The sequence below is a fragment of the Dermacentor albipictus genome, chromosome 5 (genome assembly GCF_038994185.2).
Source record: "Dermacentor albipictus isolate Rhodes 1998 colony chromosome 5, USDA_Dalb.pri_finalv2, whole genome shotgun sequence".
Taxonomy (NCBI): domain Eukaryota; kingdom Metazoa; phylum Arthropoda; class Arachnida; order Ixodida; family Ixodidae; genus Dermacentor; species Dermacentor albipictus.
Window position 1 is genome coordinate 136,414,044 of NC_091825.1, and position 25,305 is coordinate 136,439,348.

The 25,305-nt window shown below is 41.5% G+C and overlaps 1 protein-coding gene across 1 annotated transcript in view; it reads left to right on the forward strand.

Annotated features, from left to right (window-relative positions):
- The window catches only part of LOC135909257 (nucleolar pre-ribosomal-associated protein 1), a 64,221-nt gene that overhangs the window by 23,259 nt on the left and 15,657 nt on the right, over window positions 1-25,305 (forward strand). The window contains exons 14-28 of the mRNA XM_065441160.1: window positions 1,739-1,955; window positions 3,052-3,115; window positions 4,021-4,082; window positions 5,068-5,225; window positions 7,615-7,836; window positions 10,117-10,338; window positions 12,408-12,804; window positions 14,153-14,501; window positions 16,935-17,166; window positions 18,968-19,056; window positions 20,972-21,153; window positions 22,189-22,299; window positions 22,423-22,486; window positions 23,062-23,224; window positions 24,186-24,270. Coding sequence (XP_065297232.1) covers window positions 1,739-1,955; window positions 3,052-3,115; window positions 4,021-4,082; window positions 5,068-5,225; window positions 7,615-7,836; window positions 10,117-10,338; window positions 12,408-12,804; window positions 14,153-14,501; window positions 16,935-17,166; window positions 18,968-19,056; window positions 20,972-21,153; window positions 22,189-22,299; window positions 22,423-22,486; window positions 23,062-23,224; window positions 24,186-24,270 — 2,617 coding nt within the window. The remainder of the gene's footprint in view (window positions 1-1,738; window positions 1,956-3,051; window positions 3,116-4,020; window positions 4,083-5,067; window positions 5,226-7,614; window positions 7,837-10,116; window positions 10,339-12,407; window positions 12,805-14,152; window positions 14,502-16,934; window positions 17,167-18,967; window positions 19,057-20,971; window positions 21,154-22,188; window positions 22,300-22,422; window positions 22,487-23,061; window positions 23,225-24,185; window positions 24,271-25,305) is intronic.

Consider the following 25,305-nt stretch of genomic DNA (forward strand, 5'->3'; position numbering starts at 1 on the left):
AATAGGAGTGGGGCTGGCTGTTGTGGACTATGGTACCTTTCATGTGAGTTCAGCACTGGCATATTCACAGAGAGCGGCATAGAGGGAGGTCATGCGGGTATTATGTACGTCAACTCATCCATTTTGGTGTGGGCAGTTCAAAATTAAGCAGCAGCAGCAGGACCGTCTATGGCAGTTTTCTGTGCAACAAAGAGATATCTATTGATCTAGCTTGACCTAATCATATTTAATATTTTCCTCTAGTGTCCCTTTAAACTGTTTATGCTGCTCGGCTTAATTCTACCAGCTGCTCCAGTGGCCCTTAAAGGGAAGCTGAAGAGTTTTTAGAAGTGGAAGAGTTACCGTGGTTTCGAAGGCTGCCACAGTGTAATTCAACTCCTGAAGTTATTTCCTCGATTGTACACGTAGCAGCGCTGCAATCGCTGTTTAAATTTTTAGTGAAGCTCCCCCCCCCCCTCGCGCGCCAAGCGCAGCGGCAACGGACGGGGCGCGAGGATGACGTCAATACAGGTGTCACGTGAGTGCTCTATTCGAATCACACACCCCGTCGATACCTAAGATGACGTCACGATGGTCTTCGGCATCAGAGCCCGTCAAGAGACGTGCGGCTTCTCCCACAGACGCTGCGGCTTGTTTTTGCTAAATAAAGTGAGTAGCGGTAATTTCTGGCCTGTTAAACAATGATTTTCGTATTCAGGGGGTGAAAAATTGTAATAATTCACTGAAAGTTCACTTTTCTTTAAGAAGTGTTCAGCTTCCCCGGAGGAGGCTTTAGTTTGGGGCCAACTCCAATTCCTTTATTCAAATACATGTGAAATGCAGCATATTTGTCATTACACAACTGCTGAACCAATTTAAACGAAATTTGTTGCATTCAAGAGTGAAAGCTATAATCTACTGAATGTCGGGAGCAGGATTTTTATTTATGGCCCCTCGTAGGTTTTACAGAACTTTGTCAAAATGGGTAATTCGGAAAAAAATTGAAGCACAGAGTTTACATTTTCGTAACTCTGTGCGAAAAACGGAAGTCGCATTTGTGCAAACCACACTTGTTAGCTCATCTGAAGCCGGCGAATGCTTACATGAAATTGTTACAATGTTTACGAAGGTGTTGCAAAAGCCCTACTTGCACATTAGTGGTACACTTGAGAGCGGGGCATAAAACATTGATAATTTTTCTGCATTAAAATGTCTCAACAAATGCAGTTTAGTGAATTAGAATATACTACTTGTTTTTGATTTCTTAGTTAGAGTTGTAAGCTCTGTGCGTCAAATTTCTTTGTTTTTTCGTTTTTCAAAAATTTTTAAAGATAAAATTGATGACTTTCTAGTGCCCTCCCTTGGGCGGCACCTAGAACCCGGATAGTGCGTGCCCGCATGAGAGAGAGAAAAAAAAAAAAAAAAAGACGGCGCCAGTCATGGCATGCGAGCCACGGTTCGTAATTATTTTCTGGCGTTGATTCGGGTCAGCTGTCTTTCTCTTTCGCTCCTGAGGCATAAGCCTACAGCCTAAATATGAAACTTGCTCACAACATTTAGTAGCTTTTAACTATTTTCTTTAAATACCATGAACTTTATCAAAATCAGTTTGGTAGAGGCCAACGAAAATTATTTGTCTGTTCCCTTGCATTTAGACTAGACCTCCTGAGGTGAAGTGTCTCTCAAAATTGTGATTGTTTACTTGTGTCAGCAGTCATAAAAGATTTAGGTAGGTTTAGATATCTCTGTCTTCTGCCAGCTGCTTTGCAACCTGAATGTCCTGGAGGGATACAGCATGGAAGTGGACATCTGGATGGAGAAATTCAGGCGGGTACAGCACTTGAACTTGGTCCACCTGCTGCTGGCCGCTGTCAAGCTGGTTGTCACTGATTCGAACCGCCTCAACTCCAAAGTCATGCGGTGTGTCATGGATGGGGCGTCCACAGGTGGTGGACAGTCTGCCATAGACCTTTGGAGTGAGTATGCTGCTTTTGTTGTTGTAATTTGCTTTCTAGCACTGCTTACAGCTTTAAGAGCCGCTCACGGGAGTTTGAGCACCAAATTTCATCATTGAGATACCCGTGTTGTATCACTTCTGCCTACGTATGGCTGCTTTTTGACCAATATTGGTAGCAGACACATCTTTAACTGTATTCCGAACATCTTTGCAGCTGTAGGCATCACTCTTTTTTCTTCTTTATCTAGATTGATACATGGCATATTAGGGTGGTTAAATAAATAATTGAAACTGTTTCGGTGGATCCTTGCATCAAAACCTTGCCTACAGGTTGAGTGTGACTTTAATCAAGAAGTTTTGGGAGAGCTTGCATCTGCTAACATTTGGAGTTCTTGTTTTGTGTTTGTTTCTTTAGCAACATTTCACAGTGTACAAATGCAGACAGTAGTAGATGAAGGCACACCATGTTAATCACTGAACGAGCTCTTGAAAAACATGAGGAACAGTGACAATCACTGAAGAATGATAGATCACCCGCCGTGGTTGCTCAGTGGCTATGGTGTTGGGCTGCTCAGCGCGAGGTCGCGGGATCGAATCCCGGCCACAGTGGCTGCATTTCGATGGGGGCGAAATACGAAAAAACCCGTGTACTTAGATTTAGGGGCACGTTAAAGAACCCCAGGTGGTCGAAATTCCTGGAGTCCTCCACTATGGCGTGCCTCATAATCAGAAAGTGGTTTTGGCACGTAAAACCCCATACTTTAATTTTTTTTAAATGATAGAGCAGACTGAATTTTTTCGGTGATGTTCTTAGTGCTTGAGCTGCTACTTTTGGAGTAGTTTTATAGCAGATAAAGTTTGAACCTATTTGCAGATTTTTTCATGTAGAGACATGATGAACCTTTATTATGTATGTATGTCATGTTCTGCTTGGTACATTGTGTGTTCTAAAGAGATGCACATGTTGCACAACTTATTGTGTTTTTGTGCTTTTTTTAAGAGTTTACTACTTTATTCAGAGGATTTTTTGAGATAGATGAAACTTCATTAATCAAATTATCTGGAAAACATCAAACTTTCTATAGCTGCTTGCACAACCAACTTCTTTTTCATAGGTTTACTCAAGCAAAACGAAGCTGCTACTAAGAACACCAAAGAGATGGAGTCTTTTGAAGCTGGGTGAGCAGTTCTCTCAGTAACCTATATTAAATGTGCTGTGATTGCTTTGGTGAGCAGATTGCCAGTACTTTTCTCAACTGGCAATGTCTGATTCAGCATTTCTTAATCTCGGAATATTCATGTGAAATTGTCTTTAACCTCTTTGTGCCTTGCTCTTATGCCGAATTCTGACCAAAAATGGCCAATTTTTTTTTGCAGAATATTTTGAAGAAATATTCGTTTTTGAATATTATTGCAGAATATTTGAAAAAAGCGTTTCAGGTCATTATACATGGCACAGTAAAAGAAAGAAAGCAAAGAGAAAATGTTTCCTTAACTACTGTAGAAATCACCAATGACGATGTGAAGTACAATACTTTTGGTTGGCACAACAATATGGCCATAACAATATAACAATATAGTTGGTATAACAATATAATAATATAGTATTACTAGAATTTATATAAAATTTAGCAAATAAATGACCCATGTAAGATTAGATAAGCTATAAAGCTAACAGATAACCGCGCAGAAGCGGCCAGTTTGGGGGTTGAAATGCAGACATTCCATGCGCACCACCATTTTCTATTGCTTGTAAACTTGCTCCATTAAAGAAAACAATGTGCTTTATCTCCATCAAAATGGCACAAATATGAGAAAGTACTCTTGAAATCTTTGAAATTAGTATCCAAGGCTAGATGACTCGCAATAAATTTCAAAATTTCTCTAAATTTGGACAAATTTTCTTCTTTTCTCCGAATGGTGACCAAAACTCTAGATTTAGAAAAATTTTCCAAAGGCTTACTGTGACCTTAAACACTGCTTTGGTTGCTTCGTTTATATTTAATTGCACGACAAATAGTGTATGCTAACTTTATGTCTGATATTTTTAAAACTCTTGAATTTGCTCTCTTTCTTTTTTGCAGTACATACTTCAGCCCTCTTGTTCCAGCTGCTCTAGAGTGTATAGAAGGTTCTTCTGACACAGGTAAGCAACTTAGAGTCCTTTTGCATGTATTGGTGTTTTAAAAATAGAGAAATGTAATGCTATGTACAACATGCATATGTGATAGCTATAACTACTATTTCAATAAGAAAATGTTGTTGAAAGTACTGTTTCAAGTACTAGTAGGGAAGTCTATTAGAGGACTGTCATGTCTGACGGAAGGACAGCGCAACGGTGGAGCGGAAACATTATGGCTTTATTTAGCCATCAACTTAACAGCAGCGGGCGAGCTGCCCGGTTCCATGTTTCAGGAATGAAAGCGAGCGCCAGCTTGAATGCCGGCGCTTTTAAGCAGAACCACAGAGTGATAACGTTTTCGCCACTACCACGGCACATGTCTAGCTGTGATGCCTTGTCGCCTAGGTGCGCGACATATCAAGCGCTGTATAATGAAAACTGATTTGGAAATCGTGATTTTGGCAATAAAACCCCAGCATTCAGTTCAATTCATGTTTTGAGTGGCGTTGCCACAGAATACACCAACTTTGGATTTTTTGGGGAATGGAACTAGTAAGTAGTGGGCCTGAAAACACGGTATTATTATACTAAACTTCAGGCAAAATGGTACCTCCATGCAAAATTTGAGCTGAGATCAGCCAGCAGATTTCCAGGAAGAGTTATGTACACGTGTTGCTCTGAGCCACTGAAGGCGGAGCGTAGCCCCAATCACTTGGCGAACGAGTTGAGGAGAAAATGCATGACTGTGGAGGAGAGTAACTTGTAATCGTCAATAGCTCTCTTAATGTGAGAAGCTTCACACAAATTGCAGTGCGAATGATTAACTTTAGCTGTACCCTATGCGTCTACACAATTTGTCCAAACTGTTTCAGGGGCCCTTTAACATTTTCTTTTTTTGTCCCTGTAACAAAGCAAAATCTTTGTGGACATCGTAAAGCTGCAAGAGGTTTGCATAATGGACTCCAACCTTTGCGGGTTGCTGTCTTTTTCACTTGGCTTCTGTCTGCAGTGCACAAGAACTACGTCTACTCAGTGGTCAAGACCATCCTGCACCACCAGCAGCACCCTCTGGTCTTCTGCAGATTTATTCATGAACATTCGAATGTTGTTTCAAAGTTGCTCCTCAGCTATGCTTCCATTTGGTCATCTGCTGTTTTACCGGTGACGGTGAGTGATAGCTTAATTGGTGCATGAATTAACACAGAAAAATTGTGGCGGCACAAACGTTGACATTTCTTCTCTTTTTTTCAGTCAGAGAAAAATGAAGCTCGCAGAATTTACCTTTGCAGAGTACAAATTTATTTGCACTTAATGCCCATTGTCATAATGTTAGACAGGTCTTTGTCACTATCTATGAACAACAATGTGTTGTCATCCATGCGGTCCACTGTGTTTGGTACTCTGCATTTTTTTAATGACTCCGCAACCATCGCAAACAAGATGGGGGCCCACACCTAGAATAATCACTTGGCCAGTTTGTCCAGCAGACGCACTCAAAATTACGACATGGCGGAAAAACTGTGACGCACTTTCGTTGTTGCTCACTTAACGCTTAAGATAACTTCCCCTTTGAATGAGCTTTCATAAGGTAACAGTGTGTCGTCATGACTAATTTACACAAAGCTTGTTCAGTGGCCATCTTGTGATTACGCTGGCTCAGAGTGTAGGCTGTTGCCAATGCTATGAAAATAGTTTTGAGTTCATATGCTGTTGCAATGTGCAGGTAATTTTTAGACCTATTTTCTTGGACAAAAGGTCTGCTTCAGAATCGGGTAAATATGGCAAGCAAGCAGTGAGGCTGCAGTAACAGCACACAGTAGATAAATAAGCCAGTAAATGTAGACCAAGCATGATATTGACATCAATTAAGATATTGGTCATTAGTTGCCTTGAAATTTGAAGAATAAATATAAGGTTGGTCCTGGTAGTGAATTCCACTACGATATAGTGTGACAATACTTGAGAAAATCCTTTGCTGGATGAGCTGGTATTACATCCTTGAGGAAAGTGGAAAAACAACAATTTAATATGACAGAATGGAAGACAATGCTATATCTGTCTTCCTTTCTATCGTATTAAGCTTTTTCATGCTGCTTGGCTCAAGAAGCACCTAAAACGCATTGACTTCTAGCAAAAGTAGGCAACGTTGTATAAGTCTGTTTGTTGTAATTGTTGTGATGTCCATTTAAGTTAAAGTCTGGCTTTAACAAAATTTTAATTCAATAAATTTTTTATAAACATGCAATGTGTATCATCGAAGCAATGATGGCAAAGCTGTGATGTTGGCAATCAGGTCACTAAAGAGGTATATTGTGGCTGTGTTCCAACACTCGCCATAGATGGCTTATTAGACAGCTAAGTGAACAGTGTCCATGTTTAGTCTCGTTCCAATCCTGGCGAAGCTGGCAAAAAAGACAGTTTTGCGAAGACAGCATTGAAGTCAAGAACGATGCAGGCTACTTTGCTGTATTAACAAGACGGTGTCAGGGTAAAATGCTTAAGAACTTGACTGGGTGGTTGTCTGGAAAAAAAAAAACAAAAAAACGTAGTCACACTTACTGCAAGCCATGTTGTGTTTTTCATGGGTTCACACACGAAAATAGTGATGTGTGTTCTTATTACCTATCCTCATTGACACAAGGTATCGTTGGAGTCGCAGATACGTCTTCCAGATGCATTCTATTGCTTGGGCTTAAAGCTGCCTTCCTAGCTGTTAACATACACTGTTTCCATTGCTGGCCACAATTGGAACACACCCTAAGTGAAGCTGGACTGTTAAATCACACTTTTGATATACCAAAAGTGTCAGTCTTACAAGGAGCACAAGTTTGGTAAGCCAAAAAAGATGCAAAGTCAGAAGAATGGCTGGTAACACCACCTTGCAAGCAGCACATTTACATGACATTGTGGATTCTGATGGCATCTGCTCGATTCTGATCGCATCTGCTGGCAATCACCATTATACAGTGTTGCCATGTCACCCGAGCTGGGATTAGCACTCAAGATGAAAATAGTCAGCAGAAATGGCTAAATGGTCTATCATATCACACACTTCTCTCCTACATATAGGAAGTCAGTTTAATCTCTGACATGAGACGTGCAGTAGTTTGCCCCATCCCTTCATAGGCCCAGAGGCAACCCCTGTAAATAAAGATGTTTTTTCCACCATATTATTGACACTTTGGCACAAGATTCAAGAAAAATATCTTTAGCTTTAGCCTCCGCCACTCAATCAAGTTTTCCCCCCAAAGTAAAGGAAGATAAAGTTATAAAATACTTTATGTGCCTAACTAACTTGGTATTGCTCTTTAGTGTCCTTTCAGTAGCCAGAAAAAATTGGGGTGGGGATCACTTTTATGCCAGCAACAAAAAGGAAAAAAAAAAGAGCAACTTGTTGAAACTTTCTTATACAGGTTGAAAGAAAGTGCACTTTCTAGCCTGTAGTTAGTTTGTGGTTGTAGGCAACATAGCTCATATACTTTAGACAGAGACTGTACATTCATGTTGTAGTATATTAGCCTTTTTCATACTCTGTTTTGTTCTTTTGTCCTGACAGAGGCCAATGAGAGAGGACGGCATGAAGGAGTTCTTTACAGCTTCGGAGGCACAACTGGAGCGCATGTTTCTAGACATGCTCTATGTCCCAAAGCGCACGAAAAAGAATGCGCTTTCAACAGAGGAGACTGCTTTAGACGTCTCGTCCTGTAGTGCGTTTGAATGCAGAAGCTTGTTTTACCAAGCTATGCTGTATGCAAGGAAGTTGTTCTGCAATAGAAAAGTGAGTGAATCATATAAACTTAGTGTTATTCGAAGACATTGCCTTGTTTACTGTAACAGTGCTGAATCGGTTTAGCCAGTCATCAACACATCTCTAAAGGTAGCGCAGATGGCTGTATAATCAAAACTTGATATAACAAAGTTCAATTCAAGGAAATTTGTGGGGTAACAAAATATTTTAGTTCCCCATCTTAGTTTCATGGAAAACTGCGTATATCTTTTTCACGGTTTAGGTAAGTAATTTCGTGACACTGTCTTGATTTAACAAAGTTTTTGGCTTAGTAACGTCTGCTGTTGGGCTGGTTGGTACATGACTTTTAGAAATGGTTTTAGGCGGAAAAATTAAGACGTGGACAACAGAGTAAAAGACACGGACAGGTGCACACTCACAACTGATTTTTATTTTTCCCGATGCTTCTTATATACCTTCAGGCATGCAAACAGGAAGATACGCATCAGCCAGGAAACTAAACTCATAAGTTTAGTTTCCTGGCTGTTAGGATATGCTTAGGTTTGGTTTCTATCACATGCGAACTCACCTATGTTTGTTCCTGTTCACATGCCTGAGGGTATATAAGTGAAGCATCGGGAAAAATAAAAATCTCTTGCGAGCGGGTGCCTGTTCGTGTCTTTTACTCTGTTGTCCATGTCTTATTTTTTCCGTCTAAAACCATTTCTATAAGTTTTTGGCCATTTCAGGCATGTAAATCTTGCAAACGCTACAAAAATGTTGACCGAGAAAGGGGGCCGGGGGAAGGGGGCAGAAGATGTGTGCCTATCTGTCCTCATTCCCTAGCACATGCTCCTCCTCTTCTTCCACCTTTGCCTTGGCTGTGTATGGCTATTCATATGCGGGCCATATGCCATGTCTTGGAGATAATCTACAGCAAGTGCGAAGGGGGAAGCCGGAATGGTCAGTGCCTTGATGTGCATTGTGTTACTGCACATCTAGTGTTGGCAGTCACGTAATCTAAGCTTTTCTCTAGACACGATGCTGAGCGTTTGCTTTCGTTGGCTTGCGTTGTAACAAATGTGGTCATTCAGTGAGATCTGTTCATGTTTCTCTCAGTGTGTGTGACACCGATAAAATTATGAACTTGCGTCATGTACTTGTCTCTTTGCTATTGCACTCACTGCTCTGCCTTTCTGGTGAAACTGCAAAATCTTTTTTTTTTCAGGACAAATGTCCATATCTTTCTACATTTTCGTTTTTAATTTGTGGATGCCATCTCATGATGGCTGTGGGCAATGAGCATGGTCAACAAATACAAATGCAAATTTCATAAAAATCTCGCATGCCATGAGCCAGGCCGATGTGTTGCTCTTTGTGCGATCTACATCATGCACGCTGATGCTCATAACCGCTCTTCTATGGCCCGACCTTCTTGCGATTTGTTTATAAGTACTTACTGACAAGATACTATCCACTACAAATGTTCTGGAAATTTGGGAAATTCTTTTTACAGCTGCAACTTTAAAACGAAATTTGAAATGTAACATAGTTTTTTGTTGTAAGTGAAACTTTGTTATATCGAGGTTTTACTGTATAAGCTGATGTGTTATATGCAAGTGCTGTTGCACACAGCTGGAGAATCTGCCCGAGGCAAGCGCAGTGGCCTGGAAGTGTGGTGGCATCATGTGTATGGTAACGAAAATATGTTTCGCTTAAGAAAATTGGAAATATGCATGGAGGAGAGCCAAAGAAACTCTTATGGGCTTATATTCACTATCTGATTACAATTATTTTCATTGCAACACATTCTATACGCCTCCGATCAAATTTTTATATTCAGAAAGTGAGACGAATGTGTCGTGGACGTGAGCTCTGCCTGTTTATAAACAAGGTACTTTGCTGCAACAATTTTCAAATGTCTATCGTAAACCTTCTTTAGCTTGAACTCACATGTCTCAGAACATTAGTTAGGTCAAATGATCTTCAAAGGGCATGGTCAAGTATGTGAGCTATGCTATTGGAATGACTTGAAACTTCTTGAGGTGTCCTTGTGCCACAAAATAAAATTGCTGTTCCAGACAGACCAAGTTGTAAAGAGAACTTACTGTTGCTCCAGTTTCCCATGCTTTCATTAGTATGCCTGATTACAGGTTCATCATCTCAAATTACTTTGTTTAATTTGATCCAGATTGGTTCTAATGCGAGCTTGTTTCAGTAATTTCTTACTGCTTCAAGACTCACTTGTCCATGTTTGCACACTTCCTTACTTATATTTCTCATGTGACTTTTTAACAACAAGTACTCATTGGTGTCATGTTTCTCATCTAGCTCGTGCGGGAATTTTTTGCCGTGATCCAAGTCCTAAAGGACATCTTTGAGCGTGCCATCGAACTAAGGACAGAAAAGGAGGAGCCTGCTGCTTTGCTTAATGCTCTGCTTCGTGATTACATGACTCTCTCAATGTACCTCTATGATGCACAAGACGGCCTGCATTCTGTTGCACATGGCTACTCATCCTTCGTGCTCGACACTATCATTCAGGTCATGCAGGTATGTGCCAAAAGCTTCCTCATGTATTGACACGTGTACATTGTATATTTTTTTCCAGTGACCATTTTCTCACTGGCTAACCACTATTACAAAGTTATTGCTCAGTGCAAGACGAGCCTACATGTATCGGAACTTTCTTAATTGTCGTCGATTCTATAACAAAGGAACCTTCTTCGGTCTGAGTGCATGCATGATGTGAGTACTAGTGGTGTACATTATGGCATGTAACTGAGCAGCAACAATTGTGCTGCAATGCATAATGAGTCATGTAGCCAACGGACTTGACTCATAGCTCACATTTCGAAGACAGACTACCGTGCTTGCCACTATCATTGTGCTTTGAGTGTTTTTCGTTCTTGTTCTTTTGTTTTTCTTGACTAGGCACAAGTTTGCCCAATAATATCTTAGATGCGTGGCTCACTGTTTTGGTGCTGTCTTGCTCTTCACTCTCACTACCACAAAACAATAATGTTATGCAAGGATTTTTGATCACAGCTGTATTATCCCTGTTGCTTAATTGATTCGCTCAATATGTATGCACATGCATGCATATGTGCACATGCAGTAAGTCACAAACAAAAATGTAAGTTATACGACTACTGGGATGTTGAAAACACACTACTGAGCCACAAGACTGCATGAAAAGGGCACACACGACATGTAGACAAGCACAATAGTTGATGAAGAAATGCACATGAGGTAGTGGTGGTCCCATACTTCCTCATGTGTAACCCACAACAAAAATTCATAAAATATAACAGTAAGGTCGGGGTGCGGGTCATGTGCGAATTTCACTTTGAAGTGTGGCTTCATGGCAATGCGGCGTGCGCTGCCGTGAAGCCACACCTTAAGGCTAGGTACTCCGCCATTCAGTTTTGTTATCTCCTAGAGAATCTCATCCTATTCTGAATAGTGCACGTAGTGCTGGCAAACTATGACTAGGATCACAATGACCTGTGCTCAACGGCCATCCTAGCACCACAGAAGCTGATAATAAAGCATTCACAAGATGGGCCGAATTGCAATTTGAGCTTGCGGATTGCATGTCACATGATCGTACGTACCTCACCCATGCTCATGGTGCACCCTCTGTCAAGGCAAAGTGTTTCGCAATACGGCTTGGTTGCGTTTGCTCCATCACCATTGCCCATGCAAGGGCAGCTCCGTCCACACTGTCATTCTTTGTCGTGTGACTGTTAGCTGCAAAGTGATCCGATTTGCATCACCTGTTACGTGACTGATTTGTTCACGATCATGTCTGCTATGTGAACTTAGCTTTATCAGCATCGCTGAAAAGGTGGAGAGGGGGAAAGAGAGAGAGAGCCGTGGGCCGGAGATACGATGTGGAGGAGTTGTGCATTTGCTAACAGGTACTTTTCACAAGAACTTTAGTGTTGTTGTATGCATCTATTTCTGTTGGTTATACATGCAGATTTTTCTTTTTCTTTCTGGGTTATTGTTATCGGGGGTGCGGGTTATATGTCATGGGGGGTTGTACACTGAAAAATACGGTAAGCTTAGAACATCTAGGGCTCCATGTATACTTGAAGTGTCAGCTAGGAGGTCTGAGGTTGTACTTGTCGAAGTGATGCTGAGCTACAAGAATGCACGGAGAGGACACACCCGACATGTGGACAGGCACGAATGTGACTGCTTGAATATTTATGAATGAAAACAATAAATCAAATGTCACAGGAATTAACAAAAGGTGCATATTTATATGGTAGTTAATGGGACAGAGAAAAGATTAGCACTGTAGAAATTATTTACATTTGGAAAAGGGCAATAAAGGAAAACATTGAATTAATCAAGATTTTCAGGATTGCCCACATGTAAAACTCGCAGCATTATGTTCTATGCTATGAGATTTTTAGATTGGGTTGAAATTGTGACCGAAGGGGCTGCACACTTCTCCCACTATGAAGTAATATTTGGCTTGGGTGTTCATGAGGGCATTGCCTAGTGGCTGGGCAGGTTTATTTACCTCATTGAAAGAGTGTTACAGACCACTTTGATAGGTCTTTTGAAAAGCAGCAGCACTTGCGTTTCTTTTTCTTTTTTCTTTTCAGTGCACTTCTAGCATGCCAAAGGGGCTGCAAGCATCCCTGTGCTTTCTTAAGGATGAGTCGATGGCCAAAATCTCTACAGGTACATTACTAAAACACATTGAGAGCAGCAAGGTGTTGCAGGCCTTCAGCAGTGTCTTCACTGAGTCTGACATACTAAAACTCCTTGAGGCAGTGGCAGGCACACCAGCCGAGTGCAAGAAAAACTTGGAGCCATTGCTCAGTGCCTGGCTGACTTGTGTTTCCAAAGGCAGTGGGCAGGACACCCCGCTCCTTTCAGCCACTGTCATTCAGAACATGCTCTCCGCCATCCTTGAGAGCCAAAGCAATGGGTCCCTGCTGGAAGCCTTCCTGCGATTTCTGGAGTTCCGGCCTGTCTACGTGTTCGCCCTGGGGCCCGGCAAGTTTCTCGAGCTTTCAACTACTAAAAAATTTTAAAGAATTTCAGTAGAACCCGTGTTACGATGAGTGTTGACATTAATTTGATTAGCATTGAAGCGATAAAGCAAAACACCATGTTGCCACCGTAGAGGCACTTCATGTATGAAGCATGTATGCAGCAGGGTTCCTTGATCGTGTTTCAGTTACTTTATTAACAAAAACACTGTTTTATGCATTCAAGCACGAAACTAACTAAAGCGCCTACGTATTTCTCTGGAAAGTTCAGGAATTAATTTCTCAGAACTGGTGTCATCCTGAGAATTCGTTCCAAGTGGGTCTGCCTTGCGAACTCCACAGCTTGAATTTGTAAATTGTAAAATGGGTCATAAAGTAATTAGCTGGAAAGTTAATTAGTGACTTTTTGTAAATTAGTCATTATGCATTTCAATTTTTTGTGCAAGTAAGGTCCATCGCTTATAGTAGACCGCCTCATGAGCTAGAATTGTGCTATCTGCCACAGGCAACCTTTAAGATTTTTTAAAAGCGTTCGCTGAAACATCCTGTATATAGTCAGACAATCTTGTCTGAATATATGATGCGGGTTTGATTCCGCCCTCCACCAGATTAATTTTTAATGATTCTTTTGTCATTGAAGAATTGCACACAACCAGCGCCACATGCCAAGAGACCCAAGTTGGCGTGAAAGAGGTTCATTGAAGAGTGATGCATATCCAGTGACATATAAACAGTAGCCTCAATGGCACTTATAGTCAGACTACTATCTGCGAGATCGGCCCATGAAAGAGGCTAGAAACTCATGTCAGAAGCTACATACCTGATACACAGAAGTGGTGGTAACTTGTCGAGAAAGTCATTGTCTTCAAAATAAAAGCAGGGAGGTAAACGAGGTTGAGTTCAGTTGGCTACTCTCTACTGAGGAAAGGGGAGTGAAAGATGAGAGGGAGGCAAAAGTTCATAATATGAATACACACACAAGTGCATGCACACATACACACACACGCACACGTGCACACACTTGCAGTGAAGCACTCAACTTTGAGTTCGTCACAAGCGGCCATATAGGCTGTTGCATCTCAAGAAACGCAGCAGCGCTTATGTGGCTTTGCACAGTGCAAGGACTCGAAGCCATAGTCCCAGCATCTTCTCTTCTCTGGAAGGCCCATCATCTATAATAAATTTTATAAGTCTTTAATAATAGCTGCATGTATACAAATTTGTGAATGTGAACACCTTGTATATATGTATGGGCAGATCAATCAACAGCTGTTTGACTGGTTAACATCCACAAGTATCTTACACACTTGTTACCAGTTGCATTTTGATCATTGTACTGGCTCATTCCACAGATGACCTCAAGCGCCTCTTGGAGGACCAGACCTCGGCAGGTATTGATGTTGTCAACTTCCTTATGAAGCACAATGTTCAGCATCGACAAGACCTGCAGCGGCTTATTCCCAGCTCATTCAAGCCAACAGTGTCACACCTCTCAATGGCCAGCTTAGCAGGATTCCTGCGAAGCCTCTGTCTTGGTCTGTCCCAGGATAATGCCTCACGAAAGCTGGTTGCATGGCTCACCAAAACCTTTCTGCTGCTGCCGAAGCGTGTGTGTGCACTCAAGAAAGGCATGACACAGCAAGTGGTCGATGATATGACAGTGTGCCTGAACTCACTGATGAAGCTTGGCCAACTTGGCAAGTTACCTCCTTCCTTAAAAAAAATATTGTATCTTAGCATCCTTATTGTCTGGGACTACAGTTACTTTCACATTGTGGTGACACTAAGTCACATTGTGTGTGTGATGTCTATGAGCACAGACATGTGCACTGGTTGGCGTCAGATACGTACATTGTACACCCCACACTTGCTTAAGGTTGCACAGATTTTTTGCATAGCATCTGGTCTCCTGTTGAACTCGTAGATGTCTATGAAGGACACGCAGTTACAGTGTTAACATGTGCTGATGAACTTAAGGGCAGCAATTAATGAATGCTTGTTTCATATTCCTTAATTTCTAATCAGTTTTCTTGAACAGCTTCATTGCAGTCGTTTAGCAACTTTGAGGCTAGCTGGTGTGTAGCCGACTCAAGCTGGTGAAGATGTCGAAGTGTACTATGGGGACATTGCCAGTACAGTTGTACTAATATAGACTCCCCTCTAATTTTGTACTAGAGTTTTTGTGCAAGAGTAATGAATGGACAGACTGAAGCAAATACACACACATAAGACACTGAGTGCGTATATATGCTATGTATATAAGTGTGTATATATGCTATCAGTAGACCATATTAGCTAAAAAATGGAACAGGTGAAAAACTGCACTAAAATGCCCAGCAGTTCTGACGCAAAAAAATAATTTGAATAAATGTATAAGTATGAGTTGTTTCAGCTCTCCACTATTTCATATAGGGGTTTGCAAATACTTGAATACTCGATTTTGAATTGAATAGTAAACATTTGAATAATTTGATTTGCGAGTTGAAAATCTGATCGATTTTTCGAATATCGGCACCTTCAGTGAATGACCTAGTCGTGGTTAATGCCTTGATGCGCACAGCGTTCCCACGGTGTGCAATCTCTATCGGTACAAGGTTCGTCCTGGTTGACGACACCCATCGAAACGATTAACGTAATGCAGGCAGACCTACAACAGCAGCACACAGGGAAAGAATGAGAGCATGTGCGAAGATCGCCCTGATCAGTCACTGGAAGGCACACTGATCACATTGAATATGTGAGTTCAGTGTTCACGCACGCAGATTCGTGCAGTTGGGAGCCCTCTACCCACACGCAAGCACACAGACGCAGTTTTGCGACCGATCACTGATGAGCCACCCGCAAGAACATATTAGCGACACCCTTTCTGCAATGGTATGTGGCCTGTTATCAAATCAGGCACCGGCAAATTTTTGTCACTGCCACACCATTGGCCACACTGTCTAGCCCGTTCGACCTAAACGGAGCTGTGTTGCCGTGTGCGGCAACTGAAGTTATGGTTACCGAATCAATGCAAATCTATTCGGAGTGTAGCATGACCCTCGGATAGCCAACAAACTGCCTCACTGTTGAAAGCGTGTGCACAGGATGACTGTTGCATGTTTACGGCCACCATCTTTGCGAAATACCATACGGTGACCCCCCATTCCAAACGTTGTTCGTAAGCGCACAATGGTCTCTTTTCATAGTTTCGGGTGACCTATCACAAGACTATCTTTGGATTTACATGGTGGGCTCGAAAATATCATGTGACAGTGCTGCCCCCCAGCTGCAGACGCACTTACACAGACGGCAGATGAATGGGGACGAAAAGAGAAGGGGGGCGGGGGTGCGAACTTGCTATGGGTCTCCTTATTTGACTTTGTACTGTCGGTGCCAACCATGGTTGACATGTGCGGTGCTGATGACCACGCGGAGCGATGCTGATTGACGTCATACACATTCCCCGCTTTTGTCTGTCACACAGATTTGACTTAGGACTAACTGATGATAACCCACTGAAACCATCTGCCATAAAGTTTGAAAACCCTCCTGTTTTCTCAAACTGGAAAATAATTCTTTCTAAGCAATAGAAGATTTCCATTTTGCACGGTATTGCCCACTATTAACATGCAAACTCCATTGGTATTTAGGGCATCTTCACTATTTTTTCAGCTTCACAGGGAAAAAGAAAAGAAACACTCCTATTTGACAGACATTCCATCTATAAAACATATTTGCTAGACCTTCATATGCGAACTGAGTTGTTATTAGTGCAAGCATACTAATTTGATGTTCCCTTGAGTAGAGTAGAGTAGAGTAGAGAAATTAGAGTAGAGCATACTGTGCATCTTGATTCATACGTACCTAAATTGTTGATAGTGACAAGACTCTTGTTAAGTAATGTGATTAGTGTCCTGAGCTTCAGCAGTGGTGTTTCTTATATATTTTTTTTCACAAAGTTTTGAAGCATTAAAGCTTGTGGTAAATTTTCTGGTATTCGATATTCAGTATCCAGGTTTTCTTTCCTGATTTGATATTCGATTCAAAATCTACTATTTGGTACTTGCACACCCCTAATTTGAGATACTCTTATGCATCACTGTTCAAGCACCTGATACTGAACCATGTTTTCTGTTTTGCTATTTCAGGAAGTGAAAATGTTGCAAAGCTTGTAGAAATTCTCTCAGACAGTGCTGAGTATCAACTCCAGTTGGCTCTTCTGAACGCACTTTGTCGCAGCATGAGTGAGGAGCTCTTCAGTAGCTCTGTTTGCGACTCATGCCTTCACACTCTGCTCCAGTGTGTAGCCAACTTGGCGGGCAGTAATGCTGATCTTCCTGAGCATGTTCTTCAGCAGTTACGTGAGGTTGTAGATACCGCCACGGTGAGTAAAACTGTGAAGTTCAATCTTGTGTCTTGGTTGGATTTATTATCTTTGCCAGCAGTTGCCCAACTCAATTACACCACAAGTAAAAAATATAACTTCATAATTGTAGGAGGCTGAAGAGCTGGGCTAGTTTGTATATATATGTATATATATAAGTTAGAATCTGCTGGGTTCTGGTAGTTGAAGAGGCACTTGTACATTGAGGACACACATATGAAAAAAAAAAAAAACAAAGGCTTTATTTCCAACGTTTTGGCTGCCGCTTGGCCTTCATCAGGGCATACATGATAAAGTGTTTTGCTTAAAACACACACGCACACACACGCACGCGTGCACACAGATATATCAATTAATGTTTATATTGAACAGGTGTAAAATCCCATTCAAAATCCCATGGTAATGTATATGATGTACTATGTGTACATTGAACTCCCATTCACCGCCTCATTCGACGTATCGAACGCTCTGCTGTGCACCCCTGCAAGTGCACCTTTCCTAATGGAGACATGACCACTTCATGCATCGTTGGAAATGTTTAATGCCGACAAACTTGAAATGGTACTGTTTGTTGCAGATGCTGTCAAATAAGAGACTGAATCTGAAGGGCAGTACATGCCATGGAGGAAAAATGAGCAGTGTGCTTTCTGTTTTGCTCGCTGCGTATATGGATAGCTTGTACAGACTGCTGTCATTTGTTATGGTCAAGAGCAGATTTCTACTCTGCTTTAAGAATGTGGAAGGCCTCCAGGTCTTATATGCATTCCACAAGAAAGTGCGGATGACACTCAATCTTTTCACTGAGTGGTGCCGGTTATGGGATACTGAAATAGGGATGCTGTGCGACAGGGTTTGTCTTGTTGTAGACAAAGGCTTTCCGTAAACAGCACTTTAGGATTCCGCAAGTGGCCGAAATGAATCTGCCCTCAACAATATGTAAGGCAATGTGACAAAGGCATGTTAGCATGGAGTGCAGCACAAAGATAAGTGTGGCAAATATGTGCGGTTTGCAAACGAGTGCGGTGGCTCGCATTTTCTTGTTTCTTCTTCAAGGATTTTAGTTTCAAGGATTTTCGGTAGGGCATGCATGTGGATGCGGCGGCTCACCCTTTCGAAGTTTCATATTTTCACGGCACATGGTCCATGCCATGTTTCATTTCATGTTTTCTTGTTTCTTTGTTCACCTTCTTGCTACCTGTTTCACCTATGACCTGTGTAATATATATTCCTTGCTTCCAGTAAGCAAGCTTTAGTAAGCACTTGTTGTGTCTCATTTTTCTGTGTGTCTGTCTACGCACTAATACCATAAGTAAGAATAGAAGCGGCTTGTGGAACATGTCAGTACAGATTGTTCATTAGCTTTTTCCTAAATGGAGTCATTGCTTGACTTATACACACGTAGGGCCCACTTCAAGTCAGCTGCACTTCGTGGTTGTCGCGGTACTGAGAGTATACATTTTCGTTCTGCTTAGCACTGAGAATACCTGTCCAACAGGTTCAGCAAGTTCAACGTTCAAGTGTATGCTGTATGATGTCTTTTAGCTAGCCTGAGGGATCAACTTAGCATTTTTTGCATGTGCATCTCATTGCTCCATGAACTAACAGGTCATTGCTGCTAAAATAGGTTCAGGTGAAGAATAAAAATGGTTTATGTTAACACAGCAATATTTTGTTCTAAATGAGCCTGGAATATGCGGTAGCGTATTCTAGCCTGTTTGCAGATAAACCCATGTTTACACATGTACATGTGCAAACATGTGCTTGGGGGTCAGATTCCTTCATTGCTTGTTGTCTTTTCTAGGTTGTTGACCAGAACGTCTTTGCCAGAGTGGTGCGCCAAGATGGACTCTGGCCTCAGTTTATCAAAAACAACTTGAAGGCTGGCTTTCAGTGAGTCTCGCTATTTGCACTATAGTGATAGCAATTTTCTATTGTCTGGTTTTCTTACGGGTTATCCTCATAGGATACTGAGAGAAAGTTTCCATCTTGTCAAGTGTGTGGTTGATAAGAAATGGAGACTAACAGAGATAACTTGATATCGAATGCAGCTGTTTCTGTGGTATTGCTAAGCTTGCTTTGCTTTTCGTTGACCTATTGATCTGGTCTGTTAACTCTGTACAAGTACACCAAGTGAAGGATTACTGGGAGACATCAGCAAATTGTCTCAGGATTTTGTTTAGTGTAAATCACTCGATCATGCAATGAGATGCGGGATCTTTAATTCTATGTTTTACTTATAATTATAGCTTATTTATTGATTTACAGTGGAACCTCGATATAATGAACTTCAATATAATGAAGCTCTTGATATAACGAAACTTTTCATAGCCTCATGTCAATAAACACCATGTATTTCAATGCATGTATTTCAAACACCATGCGATTTCAATATAACGAAAATTCGCTTCCGCCACTAAACAATGCTAAAACAATAACTGAAAACTTCCGTGGACGCAGATGGTCAGATGGTTGAAGTACAAGCGGCTGCTTGCAAACGCGCCTCTCAAATTGTGCGCGGCGCGGCAAGAGCGACCGCCAAAGTGGAGCCGCATGATGTTCCTTATGAAGTTGAAGTGCGATAAGATCCTATTGTGCCCCGCGCATTTCGCGCTTTAGGTGTGAGGGAAAGTGTGCGAGGGTGAGACAAGAAAGATAGATGGTGGCTTCTCGAGTGCCGCTTTCCTGTGCGAGCAAAGGAGAAGAGGGGGAGGGGAGCAAGCTCGCGGTTAAGCGACTAAGTGAACGCGAAAAAGACGAGCGGGGGGGGGCGAGGAGGGGGGAGTAGCTTGGCGCGCGTCTAGGCCGTGGCTGCGCATGGCTGTAAGTGCGGCTGAGTGCATACGCATTCGCGCACCTTAAAGGTAATCTGCTGCGTGCGCGAAGAGTGGGCGTGCAGAGACGGCCTGGCGTCACGTAAGCTATTTCACAGCGTGTTTAGTATTGGAGCTCGCGTAATCTCGAGTTTCGGCGACCCATTGAAGCGAGAGGCAGACGAAGCATTCGCTCCCCGCTGCTGGCGCTTTTAGTGCGGGCGACGCTATCAGCTGCGAGGGCGGAGTGCACGCGAAAGCATGGCTGGCTTCGCTTAATTCGTACCGCCGATGTGAAGATATTGTCGACGTGGTATGAAAGCTTATCATTCGTCACCACTCTCAAATTCATCAGAATGAATTGTTTTCTCATTCAAATTTGCTTTTTTTCGATTGCCTGATAATTCGGAAAAATTCTGCGACCCCTTTCTGTGTAAGCAAAATCGATCGGTGACTGTACTTATTTGCGTAAAAGGTCGAATTGCAGTAGAACGAAATTTCGACATACGAAGCAAATTGCCAATTTCACCAACTTCGTTATATTGAGACTTGACTGTATTTACTTATTCATTTGTTTTTAATCAATGGTATATAAGTACATCTAAAACACACAGAAAAATATTATAGACTGGCATCCCATAGTCCAAAGACTGAAAAGAGACCCATGATCAAGGTTACAGTCGTAAATTTACAGGAATAAGGCAGCAACATTATTAAAAAAAAAATAACAAGGTTAACTGTTGCAAAAATCAAAAGTTACTAATACATCTGTGCATGATACATGAATATAATACAGGGAAAACAATGTACTTACTGAACAATAGACACATGGAAACAGAGATTATGTGTTAAGGAGAAATCCCTTGAGAGCTCTTTTAAATAAAAATAGTGATCTTAGCAGCTTTATATGAAGTGTTACATAGTTCCAAAAAGATAGAGATGCATAGAATGTTCTTTGAAGCGTGACGCTATATCATGCTTTTTAATGCCTGCAGGTCGCAGTCATTTGGGAAAACGTCCTTTGAGCTTCTCTCAGTGATATGCCAGAAAGTATACAGTGTGGAGAATGTGGGCGACATCAACCCTGCCCTCTGCCGGGTGTACATGATGTTGTTTGGCCACTCAAGGTTTCTCCCGCTGATGCTTGACTCTGACCCTCAGGTGCAGGAACAGAAAGGTGTGTAAATGGACATGGCTGTTTTTTTAAAGAGGGCAATGAATTTTCAACTTGGGAGACTTTAGCTCGTTGCGGTGCAGTGTCTCTGGCAGAGTGTACGCCACATCAACGCTGACATTCCGTGTGTACGTGTGTTCATGCATGCATGCATGCATGCATGTTTTTTGAGGTCACAGCATTAATAGTGACTGCCACTGAACTGCCTGCACAATGTGTGCCATGGTGAAAAGAGAAACACCAACTATTTTAGTAAGCTTAACACGAGCAAGGCTCCTGTGTGGGAGCCGAAACATCAATCTTGCTAAATCTTTTGTGGTCTTTGTTAATCATGGTTGGTTCTGACTTAACAAAAATCCATTATATAGTGCTCTTGATTTCAACGTGGGCCATGGCTTCAAGAGTTCACTTCTATTCGTAGCGTCATAAATAAGAGCATGTGTGGTGATCTTGAATGCATGCTTGCATAGTTCTTTGTTTTCTTTGAGTGACAGGCTGGTGAACACCTTTACTTATAAATAAATTATTCCATCAAAATATCTTAAATTGGTCATATGGTTGAATTTACATTAAGGAAACAGACGTAGTTTGCCCTCCTAGAATTTTTCGAGGTGGTTAGAAAGCCATGAAAACTGAGAAAATGCTTGCTTTGTAGATGCCACTTTCTCCATGGTGTTGAATGATTTCAACTTTGCAGCATTGTATAACCAGAGGTAATACATCTGGTTACTTCACCATGTACTTGTTTCATGCTGCGATACATGTTATGGATGCATATGAGTGTGCTGGTTAAGTAATCAGTTCATTTTCGATCCGCAATGTATGTCCATTTTCTGCACTGGGAATTCATATAACACGGAACACTAGCTAGCTCATTTTCTTACCTAGCTCTAATTAATGGAAGGCTGGTTAGCAATCAACATAAATATTCGTCGATGCCCAGCCATATTTTTCTTATAACTGTCTATTGTGGTATATTGCATAATGTTGGTGTTGATGTCACTGGGCTTAAACCTTTTGTCTCTTTCCATGTCACAGACAAGATGTTAGAGCTTATGGCTGTTCTGGTTCAATGTGATCCCACTCTATGTAATGTTGAACACATTCCCGTGTTTCTCAGTGCTTATGGAGCATCTTTGTCCATAGTAGGTGAGTGCTCACTTTATGCTGCCTGCATGACTGCACTACTTGGAAGATTTTGGTTTTTATTGCTCTTTTTTCTCATTACCTAGTTATTCCATTGTGAGCACATTGTTCTTGTTCTTCTTTCAGACCAGAGGATTCTTTATCTGATATTTCTTTACGAGAAGAATGGAGTGGATGTATGCAACTTCAAGTAAGAGGCAAAGGCCATTCATAGGATGGTTCAAATGTGTTGACTACTTGTTTGCGATTTTGAAGCATTTGTGGTTGTAAGGATAGAGGTGGTGTTGACGTAAAAATGGGACATAATGTAAGGTGATGTCTTGGGGACATTGTTTGCCTATGTTGTAACGGGAGCCCTGCCCATGCTCCATTTAGCTTGTTGTCTCTTCGATTTCTCATCCCGGACTGCCCGAGGCACTGCTTTCATTCAGTGAGCACTTGCGTACACAGATTCTTGGACAGTCCTTGGCGGCCTGAAATGACTAGTCGAAAAGACTCATTCAGCAACAGATTAACTGAGCCAAGTTAGTCTTGACAATTGACAGGACTGGCTTTCCTTGGTTGCTCTGCTCAAGCAGACTTTGGTTCAGTGATTTTCATTTTGCTGAACTGTTCTTGTAAGGCAGTTTGTGCTGGTTTATCTAATGTTGTAAAACTATCTTTGAGTGCTTTGATAAAGCTAGCTCGTCTCATCCGGGCTGCTTCGAATGAATTCCTATCCTTTAGATACTCAATCTGTATGTCTTGTCTGTGGTTCTCTACCAGGCCGTTCTTGTGGGGCCCGTCAGCAGTCTCCTTCTACTCACTGCACAAAAAGGCCTCGGTGAGCCTGCTCAAGCAGCCCAAGTCTGAGGAAGTCCTGAACCTGATAAATGAGGACAAGATGGCTGCCACCGTTTTACGCTTCCCGTTACATCTGCAGCTCGATGTACGTACCTTCCGTGTTTTAGCTCTAGCAAAGCATTACATTTTATATTATATGCAAAATGTTTCAAACATCATAATTTTCATCAGTGTTTATGGTTTTGATGTACTATATTGGAGTGTACATTTGTAACACAGCGCCTGAAGGAGATACAGTACATATTCTTAATGAGTACATACTGATACTACATAACAATACAATACCCATGCTGCTGCATCAAATTTCCACGGTGTGATTGGGAAGTCTGTTTCACAAACCTGATGCTGCGTAACACATGTCACATACTTTGGATTGGTCACAATAAATTGCTTTGGTTTAATAAATTCTCATACTTTTATTTAACTTGGTTCACAACTATTATAAGATAGACCTAACAAAATACATATGTTTTTCGCAGTCACGATCATCGAGACATGAACATGTACACGCTATAACAGGATATTCATGCCATAGTGACACATTCGTGTCCTCTTATTTCCCCCTCGTAATAAGGAAATGGAATCGCCTCGATCCTTCAGTCATTTCTGCAGACTCATTATCTCAGTTCAAATCACGGTTAGAGTCTGCATCAAGCAACCAGTAACGCAGTCTTATTCACATAACATGCTTCGCAACTCATGTAAGTCATGCTTATTATTGTGAAGGTGTTTACTGTTATTTTTTCTCTTGTTTGCTGTCCTTTTCATGATGTATTCTCTGTATTGCTGCGCATGTAACCTAGACATGTGATATCTACATTTGTTTTTTTAATGCATTGTTACGTTTGTTCTCTTGCTTTTCTTGTTTGGCTTATTGACACACAATTTGTACGTGCACTTTCTTTTACCATGTATTTCATTTTTGTATGCCCACCTTCAGTGGTCCCTGATGGGACTGGAAGTATCGAAAATAAATAAATAAATAAATAAATAAATAAATAAATAAATAGATTGTTGTAGTCTCACGTCTTAAATGTGCTCTGTAGGTTCTTCCATTGGAGAGTGTTGCTGATGGGAGCCTCTATGATCCAAGATTCCTGCTGCCACTTCTCTTCACCTTACTTGCACCTGGTTGGTGTTTATTGCTTTAATTAATTACTGTTTATTTCTGTGGGAAGCCCTTGCTGCTGCTGGTGATGTGGGCTGGGATTTTTGAAAGCCTTTATTTTTAGGCAAAAGCAAGCTATTTGTTTGGTTCTTTGTTTATATATAAAAATATAGGGATAATGTCTAGTAACACTGAACTTTCCTTAATGATATCAGTCCTTCTCTGTTGTCTTCACAAGGGTGTTTTGAGTGATTAGCTAAATGAGCTTTGCCACAATTTCCTGCTGTCCTTACCATATAAAATACTAGAAACTGTAGAGGTGGAAGGAAATAACTTTATTGTGAGTTATTCTTAAAAAAAGAAGAAACACTAAAGATATGGTGTCATGCAAGAATAGAGGGCTGCATGTCCCATTGCCTGAGGATGTGCTACACACGTGGAAAGCAGCTCGATTGGACATACTTTTCTCTTTTCTTGGGATTTGAAAGCTTGATCACCCTTGTATTTGCATGTTGTTCTGCAACATTTTCTGTGTAAGATGCACATTTGGTATTATAAAAAGGATCTTGTGGCAACCTTCAAGAATGGCATGAAATGTATCTGCTCTAAAGGGCATCACATCATAAATCTTTTCCAGCAAAAGCATATCTGAATGCCTCGTGTGAGCGAAGTTATCGGCAATGAATGCTGCCCTTGCCTCTCCTTAGCATCCTTCCTTGCCTTTTCGTCATTTTTACTATACTAGTAGCTTTGCTCCAAGTCGTGCTGACACTAAGCAATCACTCAGTTGCTCCATTAATCGCCTCGCCGAGTTAAGTCTTCTGTAGGACCTCGGAGTTTGGTCTGTGACATGTGCTGATCTCAGAGGCCACAGCATTGACGCAGTAGTAGTGTTCTCTGCCATCGTATGGCATCACTCCATTGTCTTCATTTCTGGTCCTGCCGGAGGAACTGTTTAGTTGTGACATGTAAACAGGTCCAGCTAATAGCTATCTTGTTTGTCATGGCATGTCGCAATAATGACGAAAATTGCAGACATTTCATGAAGTTGAAGGAAA